Below are 19,100 nucleotides of genomic sequence, written 5' to 3'. Positions count from 1 at the left end.
CTCATGAGAGTACATAGAACTGTTAACGGAAATGCAGAAACGTATCAGCTTTTCCCTTCGTACAAAATCTCTCTTTTTTCCACAGACAATAGACGGCTGCACTGGGAGTAAACCAAAAGAAAGTGGTACCTTTATTCCACTAGCACAATTAATCATTACAAACATGGTTGATGCAATTATCTCCGTAAATCCCGTGAGTATTTAGATGAAATCCTGTTTTTGTATCCAGAAAAAAAAATTATCAATCAGACAAGAAAACGATAGTTCTTGAACAGTAATAATATTCTCCTCACCACAGCTGGCATTATGCCGAATAAAACAGTTACAAACCCTCGTTAACAATATTGCAAAAGGGGACGTCTCCATACCGGAAGACATAAACCCTCTGCTTGATACCATTGAAAGAGCCGTGAGGCGACTACGGGGACTCTTGTGGGAAATCGAGAAGGTAAGACTACGATATATTTTTTATTTTTTGCCATCACATTTTTTCCTCACCTGTGCGTTCTGTATGCCCTAGAATCAACTCACGGTTTATGCCACATCATGCTTAATCGATTTTGAAATAGATGCTCCAATTTTGGACCTACCTCTATAACGAAAATCCATTGTTCTTGGCAGAAAAGGGCAGAGATCCAAAAATTGTTAAACATGATAAACAAAAAGATTGAACAAGAAAAACAAAAACTACGTAAGTATTCAGCAGCATATTTTGCGTATCTGATTATTAGCTTTAAAGCAGCCCGTAGACTGTCAAATATGCTTGTCTTACATGGTGCTTGCTCATGAAATTTGGAAATGGAATGGTGTGATCGATAAAGAATAAACAAGTTTGATGTTTTCTCGTCATGCATGAGGTTCGTGATATATACTTCACCGCTTGTGATGTTGCTTAATCAAACACGTTCAGTTGCGTAGCCGCAGCTGTGGCGAACACATCGACTCGCTGAGTTCCCTGAACTCTGCATGCTATATCCTGTTATTTGAAAAGAAAAAGTGAAGACTACAAAAAACAAGTGTTTTGAAAAATTAGTTGAAAAAAAAAAAAAAATATATATATCCCAATAGCTTCTATAAAGAGCACTTTCATTTGCAATGTTTCATTTTATTCTAATTCTTATAAAGGAGAAAATCTCGAACTTAATTTTGTGCCAGCATTCATAATAATGAAAGTACTCCTTTTCTGTGATCATTCTGATGAAATAATTAAAGCGTAGGCTGCCCCGCTGCTCATTCTCGCCTCCCAGTGGGGTCTGATCGATATGGTTAATGAGAGTGTATTAGGCATAGCGCATGATCAAGCATCATATAGCACAAGTGCATGGACCATTATACACACACACACACATAAATATATGCATATATATATATACATATACACAGACAGACATGTACATATCTTTTAATTCTTTTGGCTTCTCCCGCATCATGTGATTTGCCACAGTGAATTTTCTGCCTCCACTTCTCTCATATCTTCCCTGATGTTGTCCATCCATCTTCTTGTTGGCCTCCCTCTCCTCTTTACACACACATATATACATATATACACACACATACACACACACACATATATATGTGTGTGTGTGATTGATAGCAAACAAAACTTAATTTGCTTACTGATTAACCCATGAGATATCTGAATATTGGCTCCTGGAAGATGTAAAAGTAAGCTAAAGTATACACACAAGCAGTAGTTGGGCAATGGCATTTTTTATCTCTCAGTAATATGACTTCTTCCACAGCGAACGGAGGTACGTCAACTCCAACAACAACTCCTTTGCCAACGACGTCAACTCCAACAACAACATCTGCCTTGCCAACGACGTCAACTCCAACAACAACACCTTTGCCAACGACGTCAACTCCAACAACAACATCTGCTTTGCCAACGACGTCAACTCCAACAACAACATCTGCTTTGCCAACGACGTCAACTCCAACAACAACATCTCCTTTGCCAACGACGTCAACTCCAACAACAACATCTGCTTTGCCAACGACGTCAACTCCAACAACAACATCTGCTTTGCCAACGACGTCAACTCCAACAACATCTGCCTTGCCAACGACGTCAACTCCAACAACAGCATCTCCTTTGCCAACGACGTCAACTCCAACAACAGCATCTCCTTTGCCAACGACGTCAACTCCAACAACAGCATCTCCTTTGCCAACGACGTCAACTCCAACAACAACACCTTTGCCAACGACGTCAACTCCAACAACAACACCTTTGCCAACGACGTCAACTCCAACAACAACACCTTTGCCAACGACGTCAACTCCAACAACAACATCTGCCTTGCCAACGACGTCACCATTAACCATAACGTCTGCCTTACAAACGACGTCGTCAAAAGCAACGTCTATTCCCCATGCAACATCTGCCCCCACAACAATGCCAGATGCTTCTGCAATAACACCTGTTTCCGCAAATTCTGTTCCCACAGCATTTGCTTCAACAACACCTGTTTCCACAACAACATCTGCTCCCATAACAACATCTACAATAACATCTGCTCCCACAACAACGCCTGTTTCCACAACAACATCTGCTCTCATAACAACATCTACAATAACTTCTGCTCCCACAACAACACCTGTTTCCACAACATCTGCTCCCACAACAACACCTGTTCCTACAACAACATCTGCTCCCACAACAACGCCTGTTTCCACAACAGCATCTGCTCCCATAACAACATCTACAATAACTTCTGCTCCCACAACAACACCTGTTTCCACAACATCTGCTCCCACAACACCTGTTCCTACAACAACGTCAGCTCCCACAACAACGCCTGTTTCCACAACAGCATCTGCTCCCATAACAACATCTACAATAACTTCTGCTCCCACAACAACACCTGTTCCTACAACATCTGCTCCCACAACAATGCCTGTTTCCACAACAACATCTGCTCCCATAACAACATCTACAATAACTTCTGTTCCCAAAACAATGCCTGCTCACACAAGAACACCTGTTTCCACAAAATCACCTGTTTCCACAACATCTGCTCCCATAACATCTACAATAACGTCTGCTCCCACAACAACACCTGTTTCCTCAACAACATCTGCTCCCAAAACAACATCTACAATAACGTCTGCTCCCACAACAACGCCTGTTTCCACAACAACACCTGCTCCCAAAACAACATCTACAATAACTTCTGCTCCCACAACAACGTCTGTTTCCTCAACAACATCTGCTCCCATAACAACATCTACAATAACCTCTTCTCCCACAACAACACCTGTTTCCACAACAACATCTGCTCCCATAATAACATCTACAATAACTTCTGTTCCCAAAACAATGCCTGCTCCCACAACAACACCTGTTTCCACAACATCTGCTCCCACAACAACACCTGTTCCTACAACAACATATGTTCCCACAACAACATATGTTTCTGCAACAACATCTGCTCCCACAACATCTGTTCCAACAACAACACCTGTTCCTACAACATCTACTCCCATAACAACATCTACAATAACTTCTGCTCTCACAACAACACCTGTTTCCTCGACAACACCTGCTCCCATAACATCTACAATAACTTCTGCTCCCACAACAACGACTGTTTCCTCAACATCTGCTCCCATGACAACATCTACAATAACTTCTGCTCCCACAACAACGACTGTTTCCTCAACATCTGCTCCCATGACAACATCTACAATAACTTCTGCTCCCACAACAACACCTGTTTCCACAACAACATCTGCTCCCATAACATCTACAATAACCTCTTCCACAACAACACCTGTTTCCACAATAGCATCTGCTCCCATAACAACACCTGTTCCTACAACAACATATGTTCCCACAACAACATATGTTTCTGCAACAACATCTGCTCCCACAACATCTGTTCCCACAACATCTACTCCCATAACAACATCTACAATAACTTCTGCTCTCACAACAACACCTGTTTCCTCGACAACACCTGCTCCCATAACATCTACAATAACTTCTGCTCCCACAACAACACCTGTTTCCACAACATCTGCTCCCACAACAACACCTGTTTCCACAACATCTGCTCCCACAACAACACCTGTTCCTACAACAACATATGTTCCCACAACAACATATGTTTCTGCAACAACATCTGCTCCCACAACATCTGTTCCAACAACAACACCTGTTCCCGCAACATCTACTCCCATAACAACATCTACAATAACTTCTGCTCTCACAACAACACCTGTTTCCTCGACAACACCTGCTCCCATAACATCTACAATAACTTCTGCTCCCACAACAACACCTGTTTCCACAACATCTGCTCCCATAACATCTACAATAACTTCTGCTCCCATAACAACACCTGTTTCCACAACATCTGCTCCCACAACAACATATGTTCCCACAACAACATATGTTTCTGCAACATCTGCTCCCACAACACCTGCTTCCACAACATATGTTCCAACAACAACACCTGTTCCCACAACATCTACTCCCACATCTTCTCCTGCAACAACGACTGCTCCTACAACACCTGTTCCCAAAACAACATATGTTCCCACAACAACACCTGTTTCCACAACATCTGTTCCTACAATAAGACTTTCTCCCACAACAACATCTGCTCCTACAAGACTTTCTCCCGCAACAACACCTGTTCCCACAACAACACCTGCTCTAACATCTGCTCCCACAACAACATCTGTTCCCAAAACAACACCTGCTCCCACAACAACACCTATTTTCACAACATCTACTCCCACAACAATACTTGCTCCCATCACAATGTCTGCTTCCACAATAACAACTGCTCCCACAACAACTGCTACCACAACAGCTATTCCAACAACAACATCCGATCCTACAACAACTTCTGCTCCCACAACAACACCTGCTGCCACAACAACACCTACTCCCAAAACAACTGCTGCCACAACAGCTGTTCCTACAACAACATCCGATCCTACAACAACTTCTGCTCCCACAACAACACCTGCTCACACAACAACACCTGCTGCCACAACAACACCTACTCCCAAAACAACTGCTGCCACAACAGCTGTTCCTACAACAACATCCGTTTCTACAACAACACCTGCTCCCACAATACCTGCTTCCATAATATCTGCTTCTACAACACCTGTTCCTACAACATCTGCTCCCAGAACAGCATTTGTTCCAACAACGCCTGCTCCCACAACAATATCTGCTCCCACAGCAACATCTGCTCCCACAGCAAAATATGCTTCTACAACAACACCTGCTCTCATAATAACATCTGCTTTTTCAACACCTGCTCCAACAACGATACTTCCTATAGCAACAACGCTTGCTCCCACAACACTTATTGACACAACAACCGCTTCTACAACATCTGTTCCCACAACATCACCTGCTACCACAACAACACCTGTTTCTAAAGCAACACCTGCTACAACAGCAACTATTCCCACAACACTTGCTACAAAAATACCTGTTCCCACATCAACACCTGTTTATACAGCAACATCTGCTGCAACAGCAACTATTTCCACTACAACAATGCCTGCTCCCACAACATCTGCTTCTACAATGCCTGCTTCAACAACACCTGCTACAACAACACCTGTTCCCACAACAACACTTGATCGCGCACTAACAGCTGCTCCCATAACAACACATACTTCCAGATCACCTGGTCCCCTAACAACACCTGTTCCCACAACATCTGATCCCACAGCATCTGCTTCTACAACACCTGTTCCCCTTACAACACTTGCTTCTACAACACCTGTTCCCCTTACAACACTTGCTTCTACAACACCTGCTGAAATAACAACCCCTGTTCCCACGACAACACCTGTTTCCACAACAATGCCTGCTCCCACAACGTCTGCTTTAACAACATTGTCTGCTCCCACAACGACTGCTCCCACAACAACGTCTGCTCCAACAACAACGTCTGCTCCAACAACATTGTCTGCTCCCACAACGACTGCTCCTACAACAACGTCTGCTTCAACAACATTGTCTGCTCCCACAACGTCTGCTCCTACAACAACGTCTGCTTCAACAACATTGTCTGCTCCCACAACAACGTCTGCTCCTACAACAACATCTGCTCCCACAACAACGCCTGCTCCTACAACAACATCTGCTCCCACAACAACGCCTGCTCCTACAACAACATCTGCTCCAACAACAATACCCTCTCCCACAACAATGTCTCTGCCCACAACAATGTCTGCTCCCACAACAACATCTGCTCCTATAACAACACCTGCTCCCACAACAACATCTGCTCCCAAAACAACACCTGCTCCCACAACAACATCTGCTCCCAAAACAACACCTGCTCCCACAACAACATCTGCTACCACAACACCTGCTCCCACAACAACATCTGCTCCTGCAATAGCACCTACTCACACAACAACACCTGCTGCCATAACATCTGTTCCCACAACAACATCTGCTTCCACAACAATAGCTGTTTCCACAACAATGTCTGCTCCCACAACAACGCCTTCTACCACAACACCTGTTCCCACAACAACATCTGCTCCCACAACAACACCTGCTCCCACAACAACACCTGTTCCCACAACAACACCTGCTCCCACAACAACACCTGTTCCCACAACAACACCTGTTCCCACAACAACAACTGTTCCCACAACAACGCCTGCTCCCACAACAACACCTGTTCCCACAACAACAACTGTTCCCACAACAACACCTGCTCCCACAACAACACCTGTTCCCACAACAACAACTGTTCCCACAACAACAACTGTTCCCACAACAACACCTGTTCCCACAACAACACCTGCTCCCACAACAACAACTGTTCCCACAACAACAACTGTTCCCACAACAACGCCTGCTCCCACAACAACACCTGTTCCCACAACAACAACTGTTCCCACAACAACACCTGCTCCCACAACAACACCTGCTCCTACAACAACGTCTGCTCCTACAACAACGTCTGCTCCCACAACAACAACTGTTCCCACAACAACACCTGTTCCCACAACAACAACTGCTCCCACAACAACACCTGCTCCCACAACAACACCTGTTCCCACAACAACACCTGCTCCCACAACAACACCTGCTCCTACAACAACGTCTGCTCCCACAACAACACCTGCTCCCACAACAACACCTGCTCCCACAACAACACTTGCTCCCACAACAACAACTGCTCCTACAACAATGTCTGTTCCCACAACAACGTCTGCTTCTACAACAAGACTTGTTCCCTCAACAACAACTGCTCCTACAACAACGTCTGCTCCCACAACAACACCTGCTCCCACAACAACACCTGCTCCCACAACAACACCTGCTCCCACAACAACACCTGCTCCCACAACAACACCTGTTCCCACAACAACACCTGCTCCCACAACAACACCTGTTCCCACAACAACACCTGTTCCCACAACAACACCTGTTCCCACAACAACACCTGCTCCCACAACAACACCTGCTCCCACAACAACACCTGCTCCCACAACAACACCTGCTCCCACAACAACACCTGCTCCCACAACAACACCTGTTCCCACAACAACGCCTGCTCCCACAACAACACCTGTTCCCACAACAACACCTGCTCCTACAACAACGTCTGCTCCCACAACAACACCTGTTCCCACAACAACACCTGCTCCCACAACAACACCTGTTCCCACAACAACACCTGCTCCTACAACAACACCTGCTCCCACAACAACACCTGTTCCCACAACAACACCTGCTCCCACAACAACACCTGTTCCCACAACAACACCTGCTCCTACAACAACACCTGTTCCCACAACACCTGCTCCCACAACAACACCTGCTCCTACAACAATACCTGCTCCCACAACAACACCTGTTCCCACAACAACACCTGTTCCCACAACAACACCTGCTCCCACAACAACACCTGTTCCCACAACAACACCTGTTCCCACAACAACACCTGTTCCCACAACAACACCTGTTCCCACAACAACGTCTGCTCCCACAACAACACCTGTTCCCACAACAACGTCTGCTCCCACAACAACACCTGTTCCCATAACAACACCTGCTCCCACAACAACGTCTGCTCCCACAACAACACCTGTTCCTACAACAACACCTGTTCCCACAACAACACTTGCTCCCACAACAACGTCTGCTCCCACAACAACACCTGTTCCCATAACAACACCTGCTCCCACAACAACACCTCCTCCCACAACAACTGTTCCCACAACAACACCTGCTCCCACAACACCTGCTCCCACAACAACACCTGCTCCCACAACAACACCTGTTCCCACAACAACACCTGCTCCCACAACAACACCTGCTCCCACAACAACACCTGTTCCCACAACAACACCTGCTCCCACAACAACACCTGCTCCCACAACAACACCTGTTCCCACAACAACACCTGCTCCTACAACAACACCTGCTCCCACAACAACACCTGCTCCCACAACAACACTGTTCCACAAACCTGCTCCCACAACAACCTGCTCCACAACAACACCTGTTCCCACAACAACACCTGCTCCCACAACAACCTGCTCCACACAACATCTGCTCCCACAACATCACCTGCTACCACAACACCTGTTCCCACAACAACACATGCCCCTACAACAACACCTGCTCCCACAACAACACCTGTTCCCACAACAACACCTGCTCCCACAACAACACCTGTTCCCACAACAACACCTGCTCCTACAACAACGTCTGCTCCTACAACAACGCCTGCTCCTACAACAACACCTGCTCCCACAACAACGCCTGCTCCCACAACAACACCTGTTCCCACAACAACACCTGCTCCTACAACAACGTCTGCTCCCACAACAACACATGTTCCCACAACAACGCCTGTTCCCACAACAACACCTGCTCCTACAACAAACACTGTCCCACAACAACACCTGCTCCTACAACAACATCTGCTACCACAACACCTGCTCCCACAACAACACCTGCTCCTACAACAACGTCTGCTCCCACAACAACACCTGCTCCTACAACAACGTCTGCTCCCACAACAACACCTGCTCCTACAACAACACCTGTTCCCACAACAACACCTGCTCCTACAACAACGTCTGCTCCCACAACAACACCTGTTCCCACAACAACTGCTCCTACAACAATGTCTGTTCCCACAACAGCTGTTCCCACAACAACGCCTGCTCCTACAACAACGTCTGCTCCCACAACAACACCTGTTCCCACAACAACACATGTTCCCACAACAACAACTGCTCCTACAACAACGTCTGCTCCCACAACATCTGCTCCTACACCAACGTCTGCTCCCACAATAACCTCTGCTCCCTCAACAATGCCTTCTCCCACAACAACACCTGCTCCCCCGACAACATCAACATCTGCTCCCACAACGCCTACTCCCACAACAACATCTGCTCCCACAACAACGCCTGCTCCTACAACAACATCTGCTCCCACAACAACGCCTGCTCCAACAACAATGCCCTCTCCCACAACAATGTCTCTGCCCACAACAACGTCTGCTCCTATAACAACGTCTGCTCCCACAACATCTGCTCCTACACCAACGTCTGCTCCCACAATAACCTCTGCTCCCTCAACAATGCCTTCTCCCACAACAACACCTGCTCCCACAACGCCTACTCCCACAACAACACCTGTTCCCACAACAACACCTGCTCCTACAACAACGTCTGCTCCCACAACAACACCTGTTCCCACAACAACACCTGCTCCTACAACAACGTCTGCTCCCACAACAACACCTGCTCCCACAACAACACCTGCTCCCACAACAACACTTGCTCCCACAACAACGCCTGCTCCCACAACAACACCTGCTCCCACAACAACACCTGCTCCCACAACAACACCTGTTCCCACAACAACACCTGCTCCTACAACAACGTCTGCTCCCACAACAACACCTGTTCCCACAACAACGTCTGCTCCTACAACAACGTCTGCTCCCACAACAACACCTGTTCCCACAACACCACCTGCTCCCACAACAACACCTGTTCCCACAACAACACCTGCTCCTACAACAACGTCTGCTCCCACAACAACACCTGTTCCCACAACAACTGCTCCTACAACAATGTCTGTTCCCACAACACCTGTTCCCACAACAACACCTGCTCCCACAACAACGTCTGCTCCCACAACAACACCTGTTCCCACAACAACACCTGTTCCCACAACAACACCTGCTCCTACAACAACGTCTGCTCCCACAACAACACCTGTTCCCACAACAACACCTGTTCCCACAACAACACCTGTTCCCACAACAACGTCTGCTCCCACAACAACACTTGCTCCCACAACAACGCCTGCTCCCACAACAACACCTGTTCCCATAACAACACCTGTTCCCACAACAACGCCTGCTCCCACAACAACACCTGTTCCCACAACAACACCTGCTCCTACAACAACGTCTGCTCCCACAACAACACCTGTTCCCATAACAACACCTGTTCCCACAACAACGTCTGCTCCTACAACAACGTCTGCTCCCACAACAACACCTGTTCCCACAACACCACCTGCTCCCACAACAACACCTGTTCCCACAACAACACCTGCTCCTACAACAACGTCTGCTCCCACAACAACACATGTTCCCACAACAACGCCTGTTCCCACAACAACAGCTGTTCCCACAACAACACCTGCTCCTACAACAACGTCTGCTCCCACAACAACACATGTTCCCACAACAACGCCTGTTCCCACAACAACACCTGCTCCTACAACAACGTCTGCTCCTACAACAACACCTGTTCCCACAACAACACCTGCTCCCACAACAACACCTGTTCCCACAACAACACCTGCTCCTACAACAACACCTGCTCCCACAACACCTGCTCCTACAACAACACCTGTTCCCACAACAACACCTGCTCCCACAACAACACCTGCTCCGTCAACAACACCTGTTCCCACAACAACACCTGCTCCTACAACAACACCTGTTCCCACAACACCTGCTCCCACAACAACACCTGTTCCCACAACAACACCTGCTCCTACAACAACACCTGCTCCTACAACACCTGTTCCCACAACAACACCTGCTCCCACAACAACACCTGCTCCCACAACACCTGCTCCCACAACAACACCTGTTCCCACAACAACACCTGCTCCCACAACAACACCTGCTCCCACAACAACACCTGCTCCCACAACAACACCTGTTCCCACAACAACACCTGCTCCCACAACAACACCTGTTCCCACAACAACACCTGCTCCCACAACAACACCTGTTCCCACAACAACACCTGTTCCCACAACAACGTCTGCTCCCACAACAACACCTGTTCCCACAACAACACCTGTTCCCACAACAACACCTGCTCCCACAACAACACCTGTTCCCACAACAACACCTGTTCCCACAACAACACCTGCTCCCACAACAACACCTGTTCCCACAACAACACCTGTTCCCACAACAACACCTGCTCCTACAACAACACCTGCTCCCACAACAACACCTGTTCCCACAACAACACCTGCTCCCACAACACCTGCTCCTACAACAACACCTGTTCCCACAACAACACCTGCTCCTACAACAACGTCTGCTCCCACAACAACACCTGTTCCCACAACAACACCTGCTCCTACAACAACACCTGCTCCTACAACAACACCTGTTCCCACAACAACACCTGCTCCTACAACAACACCTGCTCCCACAACAACACCTGCTCCCACAACACCTGCTCCCACAACAACACCTGTTCCCACAACAACACCTGCTCCTACAACAACACCTGCTCCCACAACAACACCTGCTCCCACAACAACACCTGTTCCCACAACAACACCTGCTCCTACAACAACACCTGCTCCCACAACAACACCTGCTCCTACAACAACACCTGTTCCCACAACAACACCTGCTCCTACAACAACACCTGTTCCCACAACAACACCTGCTCCTACAACAACACCTGTTCCCACAACAACGCCTGCTCCCACAACAACACCTGCTCCCACAACAACACCTGTTCCCACAACACCTGCTCCCACAACAACACCTGTTCCCACAACAACACCTGCTCCTACAACAACACCTGCTCCTACAACAACACCTGCTCCTACAACAACACCTGCTCCCACAACAACAACTGTTCCCACAACAACACCTGTTCCCACAACAACGCCTGCTCCTACAACAACACCTGCTCCCACAACAACACCTGTTCCCACAACAACACTTGCTCCCACAACAACACCTGCTCCCACAACAACACCTGCTCCCACAACAACACCTGCTCCCACAACAACACCTGCTCCCACAACAACACCTGTTCCCACAACAACACCTGCTCCTACAACAACACCTGTTCCCACAACAACACCTGCTCCCACAACAACACCTGCTCCTACAACAACACCTGTTCCCACAACAACACCTGCTCCTACAACAACACCTGTTCCCACAACACCTGCTCCCACAACAACACCTGCTCCTACAACAACACCTGTTCCCACAACAACACCTGCTCCTACAACAACACCTGTTCCCACAACACCTGCTCCCACAACAACACCTGCTCCCACAACAACACCTGCTCCTACAACAACACCTGTTCCCACAACAACACCTGCTCCTACAACAACACCTGTTCCCACAACACCTGCTCCCACAACAACACTTGCTCCCACAACACCACCTGCTCCCACAACAACACCTGCTCCCACAACAACAACATTAACTTTCACAATAGGAACCCTTCCTAATCTGAACCCCCCAAGTGGCTCGCAATCCGCGGAGGAACTGTTGGCTGAATTCGCCGCACTGCAAAAGGAACAAGAAGAATTGCTAAAGGAAGCAGAAGAAAAAGAATCCTTTATTGAGGATGCCGTGACTCTGCTCCAACTCTTGCTGGCTAGTATCCAAATGCTAGCGGATAAGGTGAGGACAATCAGGGCATACTTGTTTTAGCATTTTGATTAGCATTATCATCCCTTTTCAACTACCTCTTTTTTTTTATCTACTTTCCTCTCTCATTATCGATCCGTGCCTTCTAAATTTCTTTATTTTTTCTCTTGATATCGTAAAAGAGAAAGAAAGAAAAAATCTTACCTATATTTTAATTCATGTTTATCCTGAGATACATGCGAAGAAGTTATAGGATATGTGTATACATAGTAACGTTCCTTCTTGTCATCGTTTAAAAAAATAATAAGTTTAGATTATCTAATATCTCCAAAGGGTCCATACATAAAATGATCCATATAGAAGTATTATACACCCTGATAATTCATCTGAATATAATTGCTTCCACAGATTTTGGAGATTTATTCTTATACTCATCACCCCTCCCATCAATTGTGTAATCAGTTCATACTTTTGTTTTATAGATATTCATGTTAATATTCCAACAATCTTTCTAGTATCAATAATCATATTTGGCTTGTCTTCTGTGGGTCCTCTGTTTGCTTAGACATTCATCATCTAGCCTTTAATTCATCAGTCGCCCCTTTTACACATTCCTGATAATTCATCGAACTAGAACATCAGCTTCTATTCAACTCCTATCTGAAGCATCCCTATTATCTCCTGAACTATTCCATTACGTTCTTCCACATTCATCTCTGTGGAAGCAATTATATTCATTGCGCTGCATGTGAAATATAAACCTTCATAAATGAGCATCAAAAATGTGCTTATTTCTAGGAGTCTTCGAGTAACACCAAGTAACCTCGCTCTGCAGAACCTTCCACAGGGTTTGTTTTATTTTAATAAGGTAAGAGTTGCAAAGAGCCTGGACTATGACATGATAATTACATGGTTCCTGCCTATATGTTACATGAATATTGAAGGAAATATATTTTAAATATCAGACACAAATAACGATCCACTTGACTCAGTGATCAAACGGTTATAAATTAAATAACGGTTCTTCCACAGAAAACGGACTTTGCTCAATGATATCATGAAGGAAGCTTGCGGTCTGATGATATCTATGAAGAAAAGAGAGATAACGGTACTTCTAGCAACCATTCTTCTGAAATACTCCTGATTGAAAACATTTGCAGTTGCAATAATTGTAAATGAAATCCAAATCAGAGGAACCGACCAACGATAGAACTCTGTATCTGAAGTAGCTTCAACAAAAAATAAAACTATCGCTTAACCATATGATGATTATATATCTTGCCTTTCTTCTTTTTTAGTTATTTTTCATTCCTTTACGGCTATAAAGTTTCATTCTTCTATGGCCATAAAAGTTACATGAATGTTTCCTACAGTTATACAGTTATGTGAAATAGTTATCCAGAAAAAACATTTTTAACATATACTTCTTTCATCCAATCATTCATCTAACCTTCTCCAGTAACTACTTGTCTTATATTGATATATCTATGAATGTTAATAAAACAAACACAACAAAGACTAATTCTCTAGAACATCCCTTATCTGCCAGTTTAAATCAAGCTGCTATATTTGAGGAGCTGCCGTTGCTGGTATTAGTGTGGCGGACAGGAACTGAGAATGGGAGTTGGAGTCAATATCATTGCAATCTATTATATATTATGAATACACAAACACACACACATATGTGTATATATATATATATATATATATATATATATATATATATATGTGTGTGTGTGTGTGTGTGTGTGTGTGTGTGTGTGTGTGTGTGTACATGTATATATGCATGTATATATATATATATACACTATATATATAGATATATATATATATATATATATACATACATATATATATATATATGTATATATATATATATATATATATGTATATGTATATATGTATATATATAATATATATATATATATATGCGCATATATATGTACACACACACTCACACACACACACACACACACACACACACACACATATATATATATATATATATATATATATATATATGTATATATACATATATATGTATATATATACATACATATATACATATACATATATATACATATATATACATATATATGTATATATATGTATGTATACATATGTATATATATGTATACACATATATACATATATGTATACATATATATTTATATGAATATGTATATATGTATATATACACACATATGTGTATGTATATATTGATAGATAGATAGACATAGATATATACATATTTATATTAATATATATGAACATATATATATATATACATAGATACAAACACACACACACAAATACATGTATATTATATATATATATATATATATATATATATATATATATATATATATATATATATATATATATATATCGGCTACTCGACCCGCTAAAAGAATTGTCCAACCATTCGCATTATGAGACATCATGGAACTTACCTATGTGCTCTTAGCAGAGCAGTGATAGCGAATGTGGGGTTTTCTTGCCACATTCGTGCAGTAAATAAAGATGTTCTTTGGGCTGGCCATTTAAACACGTGTTGTTGTGCATCTGCTAATTTATTCAGAAAATTATATTGATGTAAAATGATTTACACTTCTGTTTCAATGCAGTTAAAATATATAGTCTTCATAATGGAAATATACACTCCTGATAAATGGTGTAACATAAACAAAACATGTCTTTCTTGTAGTAAATAAGCGTAAAATAAAAAACATCAAATATTGGAGGAACATGGGAGACATTACGTATATAAAAGAAAACGGTCCCGCCGTTCGGGGGGACTTAACTAAACTTTTATATTTTTAAATTTAACATTCTCCCGGCCATAGGGGGCGATTAGCCGCTTATACAATAAATCAATGTTTTACAAGTACCTTAAGCTTCTTAATAAGGTATGCTACTTACAAATAATTCAAAAATAAATCACTTCTATCACAATTAATAAAAAATCCTTTGGCACTTAAAGGACTACATTTGTTGTTTCATTAACAAACAGTAGTTTCTTATCTTAAACATAACTAAAGGACACTTTGGTGCAATATACACAGTTTATAATTCTGTATTTACTTATAAATCTAACTTAATTGGAGCTTTAATAACTCTACCCGTCCTAGACTTTCTAGGTACTTCATCACTTACATTATTCAAGGGTACTTTAATACTTCCATCACTTAAATCTACATCACAATGAATGTTATCACTTGAAACATCATCAAAGTTTACCACTTCATCAGGAGCAGACATATTCTCATATTTACTTATCTCTTTCTATGGGTCTAATCACTTCACCTTTCTTAGTTTTTACCTTTATACTTCTTATAATTCCATCTTTACCCGGAAATATATAAACAATCACTCCAATAGGCCACTTTAGTCTAGGAATATTATCTTCTTTGATTAATGCACGATCTCCTTTAGACAACTTACAATTTTGAGTAAAACCCTTTACAACATTAGGCAAATTATTTATGTAATTGTTGCTCCACACCTTCCAAAAATGTTCTAACTACATTTTGCACTATTGCCCTCTTATTCAAGTCTTTGGCATTTACATTGCATGACACAATTTCTACTGAGGGTTTGCTATGAGGGTTACATCCAAGAATGAAATGGGAGGGAGTGAGGTAGTGGAGAGGGTCTGGGTCTTCACTTACATATGTCAAGGGTCGAGAGTTAATACATCCCTCTATCTCAACAAGTACAGTTTCTAGTTCACGGACACTTATATAATTAAGACCTAAAGTTTTACGTAGGGCAAGTTTAACAGATCTAATGAGACGTTCCCACCAAGGGGATCGAGGGACTATGAATTTCCATTTGGGGGCTAGATGTCCATACATGTCCACTGCTTCACTTTTAGCTGCCATAAAGGTCTTATCATTATCAGAAAATATAACATTAGGCAAACCCCTTCTTGCTACAAATTTTCTTATGGCAAACATACAATCATACAAAGAGAGAGATTCTGTAAGTTCAAGATGAATGGCCCTTACTACACCAAAGGTAAACAATAAAACATAAAACTTCTTGCCAGGGAAATCAGCACAAAAGAGGGAGCCTGCATAAACTAGCTGTAGTTATTCTTTCTTTGGGTAGTGGTGCTACAGGTTGACTACAGGGTCTAGAATCAAGCCAACGACAAATCAAACATTCCTTTACTATGGTCATTGCTATTTTCCTTACACTAATAATCCAAAATTGAGTTCGTATGGATGGTATCACACTATTCACACCAGCATGCTTTAAGTATTTGTGCTAAAATTTGATTAAGAGCTTAGCATATTTACCTTTGGGAATTATGAAAGGGTGTTTTATGTCATAGTCTAACTCTGAGAACTCGAGACGACCTTTGATTCTAAACAATCCTTTGTCATCAATGAATGGGTCTAACTTTCTTAATTTTGAGCTGAGAAGAAGAATCTTGTTACTTGAGAGAAGTCTAATTTCATTTGCAAATGCTTCCTGCTGTATACTGTATATTTATTTCAAACTAGCTATTTCTATTTCTTCAGCAGTGAGGGGACCTTGTATCTTCCTCCCTTTACAATTATCTATGAATCTTAACACATATGCCGTTACCCTTAAGGCCTTTTCTAAATTACTAAACTTCTCTAAATCTATCAAGGGAGAGTGTGTCACTTGAACACTAAGGCAAATAGGTACACTTGCAGTACAGGGCACTTCTAAATCTAAGCCTTGTTTTACATCTTCCTTATCATGACAAAGGACTCTGACTAACATAGGGGGTCCATACAATCACTGACTATTATGAGCAAGTTTGTCTGCCAACACGCCACGAGTTATTATATCAGCAGGGTTTTCTTCACTAGGACAATGCTGCCAGCACTCTGGTGACGCAAACTCTTTAATTTCCTTTACTCTGTTTGCAACAAATATATCTTTCTTGCTTAAGTTACCTTTGATCCACGACAAGGCAATTGTGGAGTCACTCCAACACATAACTTTAGTTCTACTGTCTAAATGTAGGGTATTTTTTACAAAATTTACTAATCTACTGCACAAGAGAGCACCCATTAACTCTAAACGTGGTAATGTTAATGCCTTTATTGGTGCAACACGTGACTTAGACATAACTAATGAGACCTTAAATGAGCCATTGTCCACAGGTACACGGAGATACACACATGCGCCATATCACTTTTCAGAGGCATCACCAAACATGTGCAACTCAATATTATCCTTAAGATCTCCCCAAAGCATACCTGGAAAATAATTTCTATCCTCATGAAATGCACTGAGACTTTGACTACTATGAATCCACTTTTGAAACTTTACTTTTAACTCTAAGGGCAATTCTTCATCCCAATCTAACTTTAATTTCCACACCTCTTGGAATAGAATCTTACCATGCATGATGAATGGACTTATAAGACCTAAAGGGTCAAACATCTTTGATATTATACTTAGAATACTTCGTTTGGTGTGGGCTACTTCTACACTGTCATCAGGTCTTCTATAATCAAAGGAGAGGGTATCTTGTACATTACACCACCTCAACCCTAACACAATGTTTGACTCATCACCATCATGTATGTGATACACACCATCTTTTGACTTAGAAGTAATTGACATACAGTTTGAAACTAACTTGGTAAGATTCATGCTACAATCTGCCAGTATGCTATGTGCATCACAGAATTTATCATGTGCATCCTTAACTGAATCTGCCCCACTCAACCAATTATCTGTGTACAGATCAGTCTTTAGTTCTTGGACTACTTTACTTTGAGGGTACTTAGCAAGATGGGTTTGAAGTGTGGCATTCAAAAGAAAGGGACTAGATGTATTGCCAAAGGGAACACGGTTGAACCTCATGTGTCTTATGGTGCCATTCTCTTTAGGCAGCAAAAACCTATGCATATCCCTGTCTTCCTTGCGTACATTTATTTGCAGAAATGCCTTCTTTATCCGATCGGTCTCACCACCGTACCTGTCAATCTTACGGTACGGGTTCGAGTGCCGGTCAGGGAAGTAAAATTTGTATATATATATTATCTCACATATATATAATCTCGGTAACCTGATTTGGGACTTGAATTTGTGATTCTGTTGCTGCCGAGCACCTGCAGGAATTGTCCGTAAAAATTCGCTATTACTGCTCTGCTATGAGCACATGGGTAAGTTCCATGGCGTCTCATAAGGCGACTGGTTGGACAATTC

General features: G+C 43.1%; 6 protein-coding genes across 6 annotated transcripts; 3 read left to right on the top strand and 3 right to left on the bottom strand.

Annotated features, from left to right (window-relative positions):
* The first annotated feature begins 91 nt into the window (after positions 1 to 91).
* On the top strand, positions 92 to 896 carry LOC147471719 (uncharacterized). The gene is made up of 3 exons (XM_086537960.1): positions 92 to 193; positions 299 to 448; positions 622 to 896. Exons 1-3 carry the CDS (start codon positions 164 to 166, stop codon positions 787 to 789), a joined length of 348 nt encoding a protein of 115 aa, XP_086394086.1. The 5' UTR covers positions 92 to 163; the 3' UTR covers positions 790 to 896.
* Positions 897 to 1,645: 749 nt separating this feature from the next.
* Positions 1,646 to 7,393, top strand: LOC147471718 (uncharacterized; the record flags this gene model as incomplete). The annotated part of the gene is made up of 5 exons (XM_086537500.1): positions 1,646 to 2,070; positions 2,124 to 2,602; positions 2,787 to 4,009; positions 4,058 to 6,063; positions 6,331 to 7,393. Coding segments are annotated over exons 1-5 (5,115 nt in total), but the record flags the coding sequence as incomplete, so codon positions are not given.
* A 1,741-nt stretch (positions 7,394 to 9,134) lies between these two features.
* On the top strand, positions 9,135 to 13,724 carry LOC122247977 (uncharacterized). The gene is made up of 5 exons (XM_086537499.1): positions 9,135 to 9,685; positions 9,995 to 10,115; positions 10,980 to 12,128; positions 12,795 to 12,935; positions 13,701 to 13,724. Exons 1-5 carry the CDS (start codon positions 9,135 to 9,137, stop codon positions 13,722 to 13,724), a joined length of 1,986 nt encoding a protein of 661 aa, XP_086393625.1.
* A 2,657-nt stretch (positions 13,725 to 16,381) lies between these two features.
* LOC147471717 (uncharacterized) lies at positions 16,382 to 17,660 on the bottom strand. The gene is made up of 3 exons (XM_086537498.1): positions 17,499 to 17,660; positions 17,069 to 17,174; positions 16,382 to 16,779 (listed from the first exon to the last, which is right to left on the bottom strand). Exons 1-3 carry the CDS (start codon positions 17,658 to 17,660, stop codon positions 16,382 to 16,384), a joined length of 666 nt encoding a protein of 221 aa, XP_086393624.1.
* A 15-nt stretch (positions 17,661 to 17,675) lies between these two features.
* LOC122247978 (uncharacterized) lies at positions 17,676 to 18,011 on the bottom strand. Its single transcript, XM_043007701.2, has one exon. It carries the CDS (start codon positions 18,009 to 18,011, stop codon positions 17,676 to 17,678), a length of 336 nt encoding a protein of 111 aa, XP_042863635.2.
* A 63-nt stretch (positions 18,012 to 18,074) lies between these two features.
* On the bottom strand, positions 18,075 to 18,800 carry LOC147471716 (uncharacterized). Its single transcript, XM_086537497.1, has one exon. It carries the CDS (start codon positions 18,798 to 18,800, stop codon positions 18,075 to 18,077), a length of 726 nt encoding a protein of 241 aa, XP_086393623.1.
* Positions 18,801 to 19,100: the final 300 nt, after the last annotated feature.

This window comes from Penaeus japonicus, unplaced genomic scaffold (assembly GCF_977035675.1).
Source record: "Penaeus japonicus unplaced genomic scaffold, GWHDUDI00000001_assembly GWHDUDI00000006, whole genome shotgun sequence".
NCBI lineage: Eukaryota > Metazoa > Arthropoda > Malacostraca > Decapoda > Penaeidae > Penaeus > Penaeus japonicus.
This window is presented reverse-complemented; position numbering and strand designations above follow the sequence as displayed.

What these genes read in the sequence shown, in the direction of transcription:
- LOC147471719 (XM_086537960.1), top strand. Translation starts at nt 164, where the DNA reads ATGGTTGATGCAATTATCTCCGTAAATCCC. An exon ending in CAATTATCTCCGTAAATCCC is followed by an intron (nt 194 to 298) that starts GTGAGTATTTAG and finishes TCCTCACCACAG; the next exon opens with CTGGCATTATGCCGAATAAA. An exon ending in TCTTGTGGGAAATCGAGAAG is followed by an intron (nt 449 to 621) that starts GTAAGACTACGA and finishes TGTTCTTGGCAG; the next exon opens with AAAAGGGCAGAGATCCAAAA.
- LOC122247977 (XM_086537499.1), top strand. Translation starts at nt 9,135, where the DNA reads ATGTCTGTTCCCACAACAGCTGTTCCCACAACAACGCCTGCTCCTACA. An exon ending in CTGCTCCTACAACAACACCT is followed by an intron (nt 12,129 to 12,794) that starts GCTCCCACAACA and finishes CAATCCGCGGAG; the next exon opens with GAACTGTTGGCTGAATTCGC. An exon ending in TCCAAATGCTAGCGGATAAG is followed by an intron (nt 12,936 to 13,700) that starts GTGAGGACAATC and finishes GCTTATTTCTAG; the next exon opens with GAGTCTTCGAGTAACACCAA.
- LOC147471717 (XM_086537498.1), bottom strand. Translation starts at nt 17,660, where the DNA reads ATGTTAGTCAGAGTCCTTTGTCATGATAAGGAAGATGTAAAACAAGGC. An exon ending in ATTTAGAAAAGGCCTTAAGG is followed by an intron (nt 17,175 to 17,498) that starts GTAACGGCATAT and finishes ATCAAATTTTAG; the next exon opens with CACAAATACTTAAAGCATGC. An exon ending in AATGACCATAGTAAAGGAAT is followed by an intron (nt 16,780 to 17,068) that starts GTTTGATTTGTC and finishes CCTTTATGGCAG; the next exon opens with CTAAAAGTGAAGCAGTGGAC.
- LOC122247978 (XM_043007701.2), bottom strand. Translation starts at nt 18,011, where the DNA reads ATGTCTAAGTCACGTGTTGCACCAATAAAGGCATTAACATTACCACGT.
- LOC147471716 (XM_086537497.1), bottom strand. Translation starts at nt 18,800, where the DNA reads ATGCATAGGTTTTTGCTGCCTAAAGAGAATGGCACCATAAGACACATG.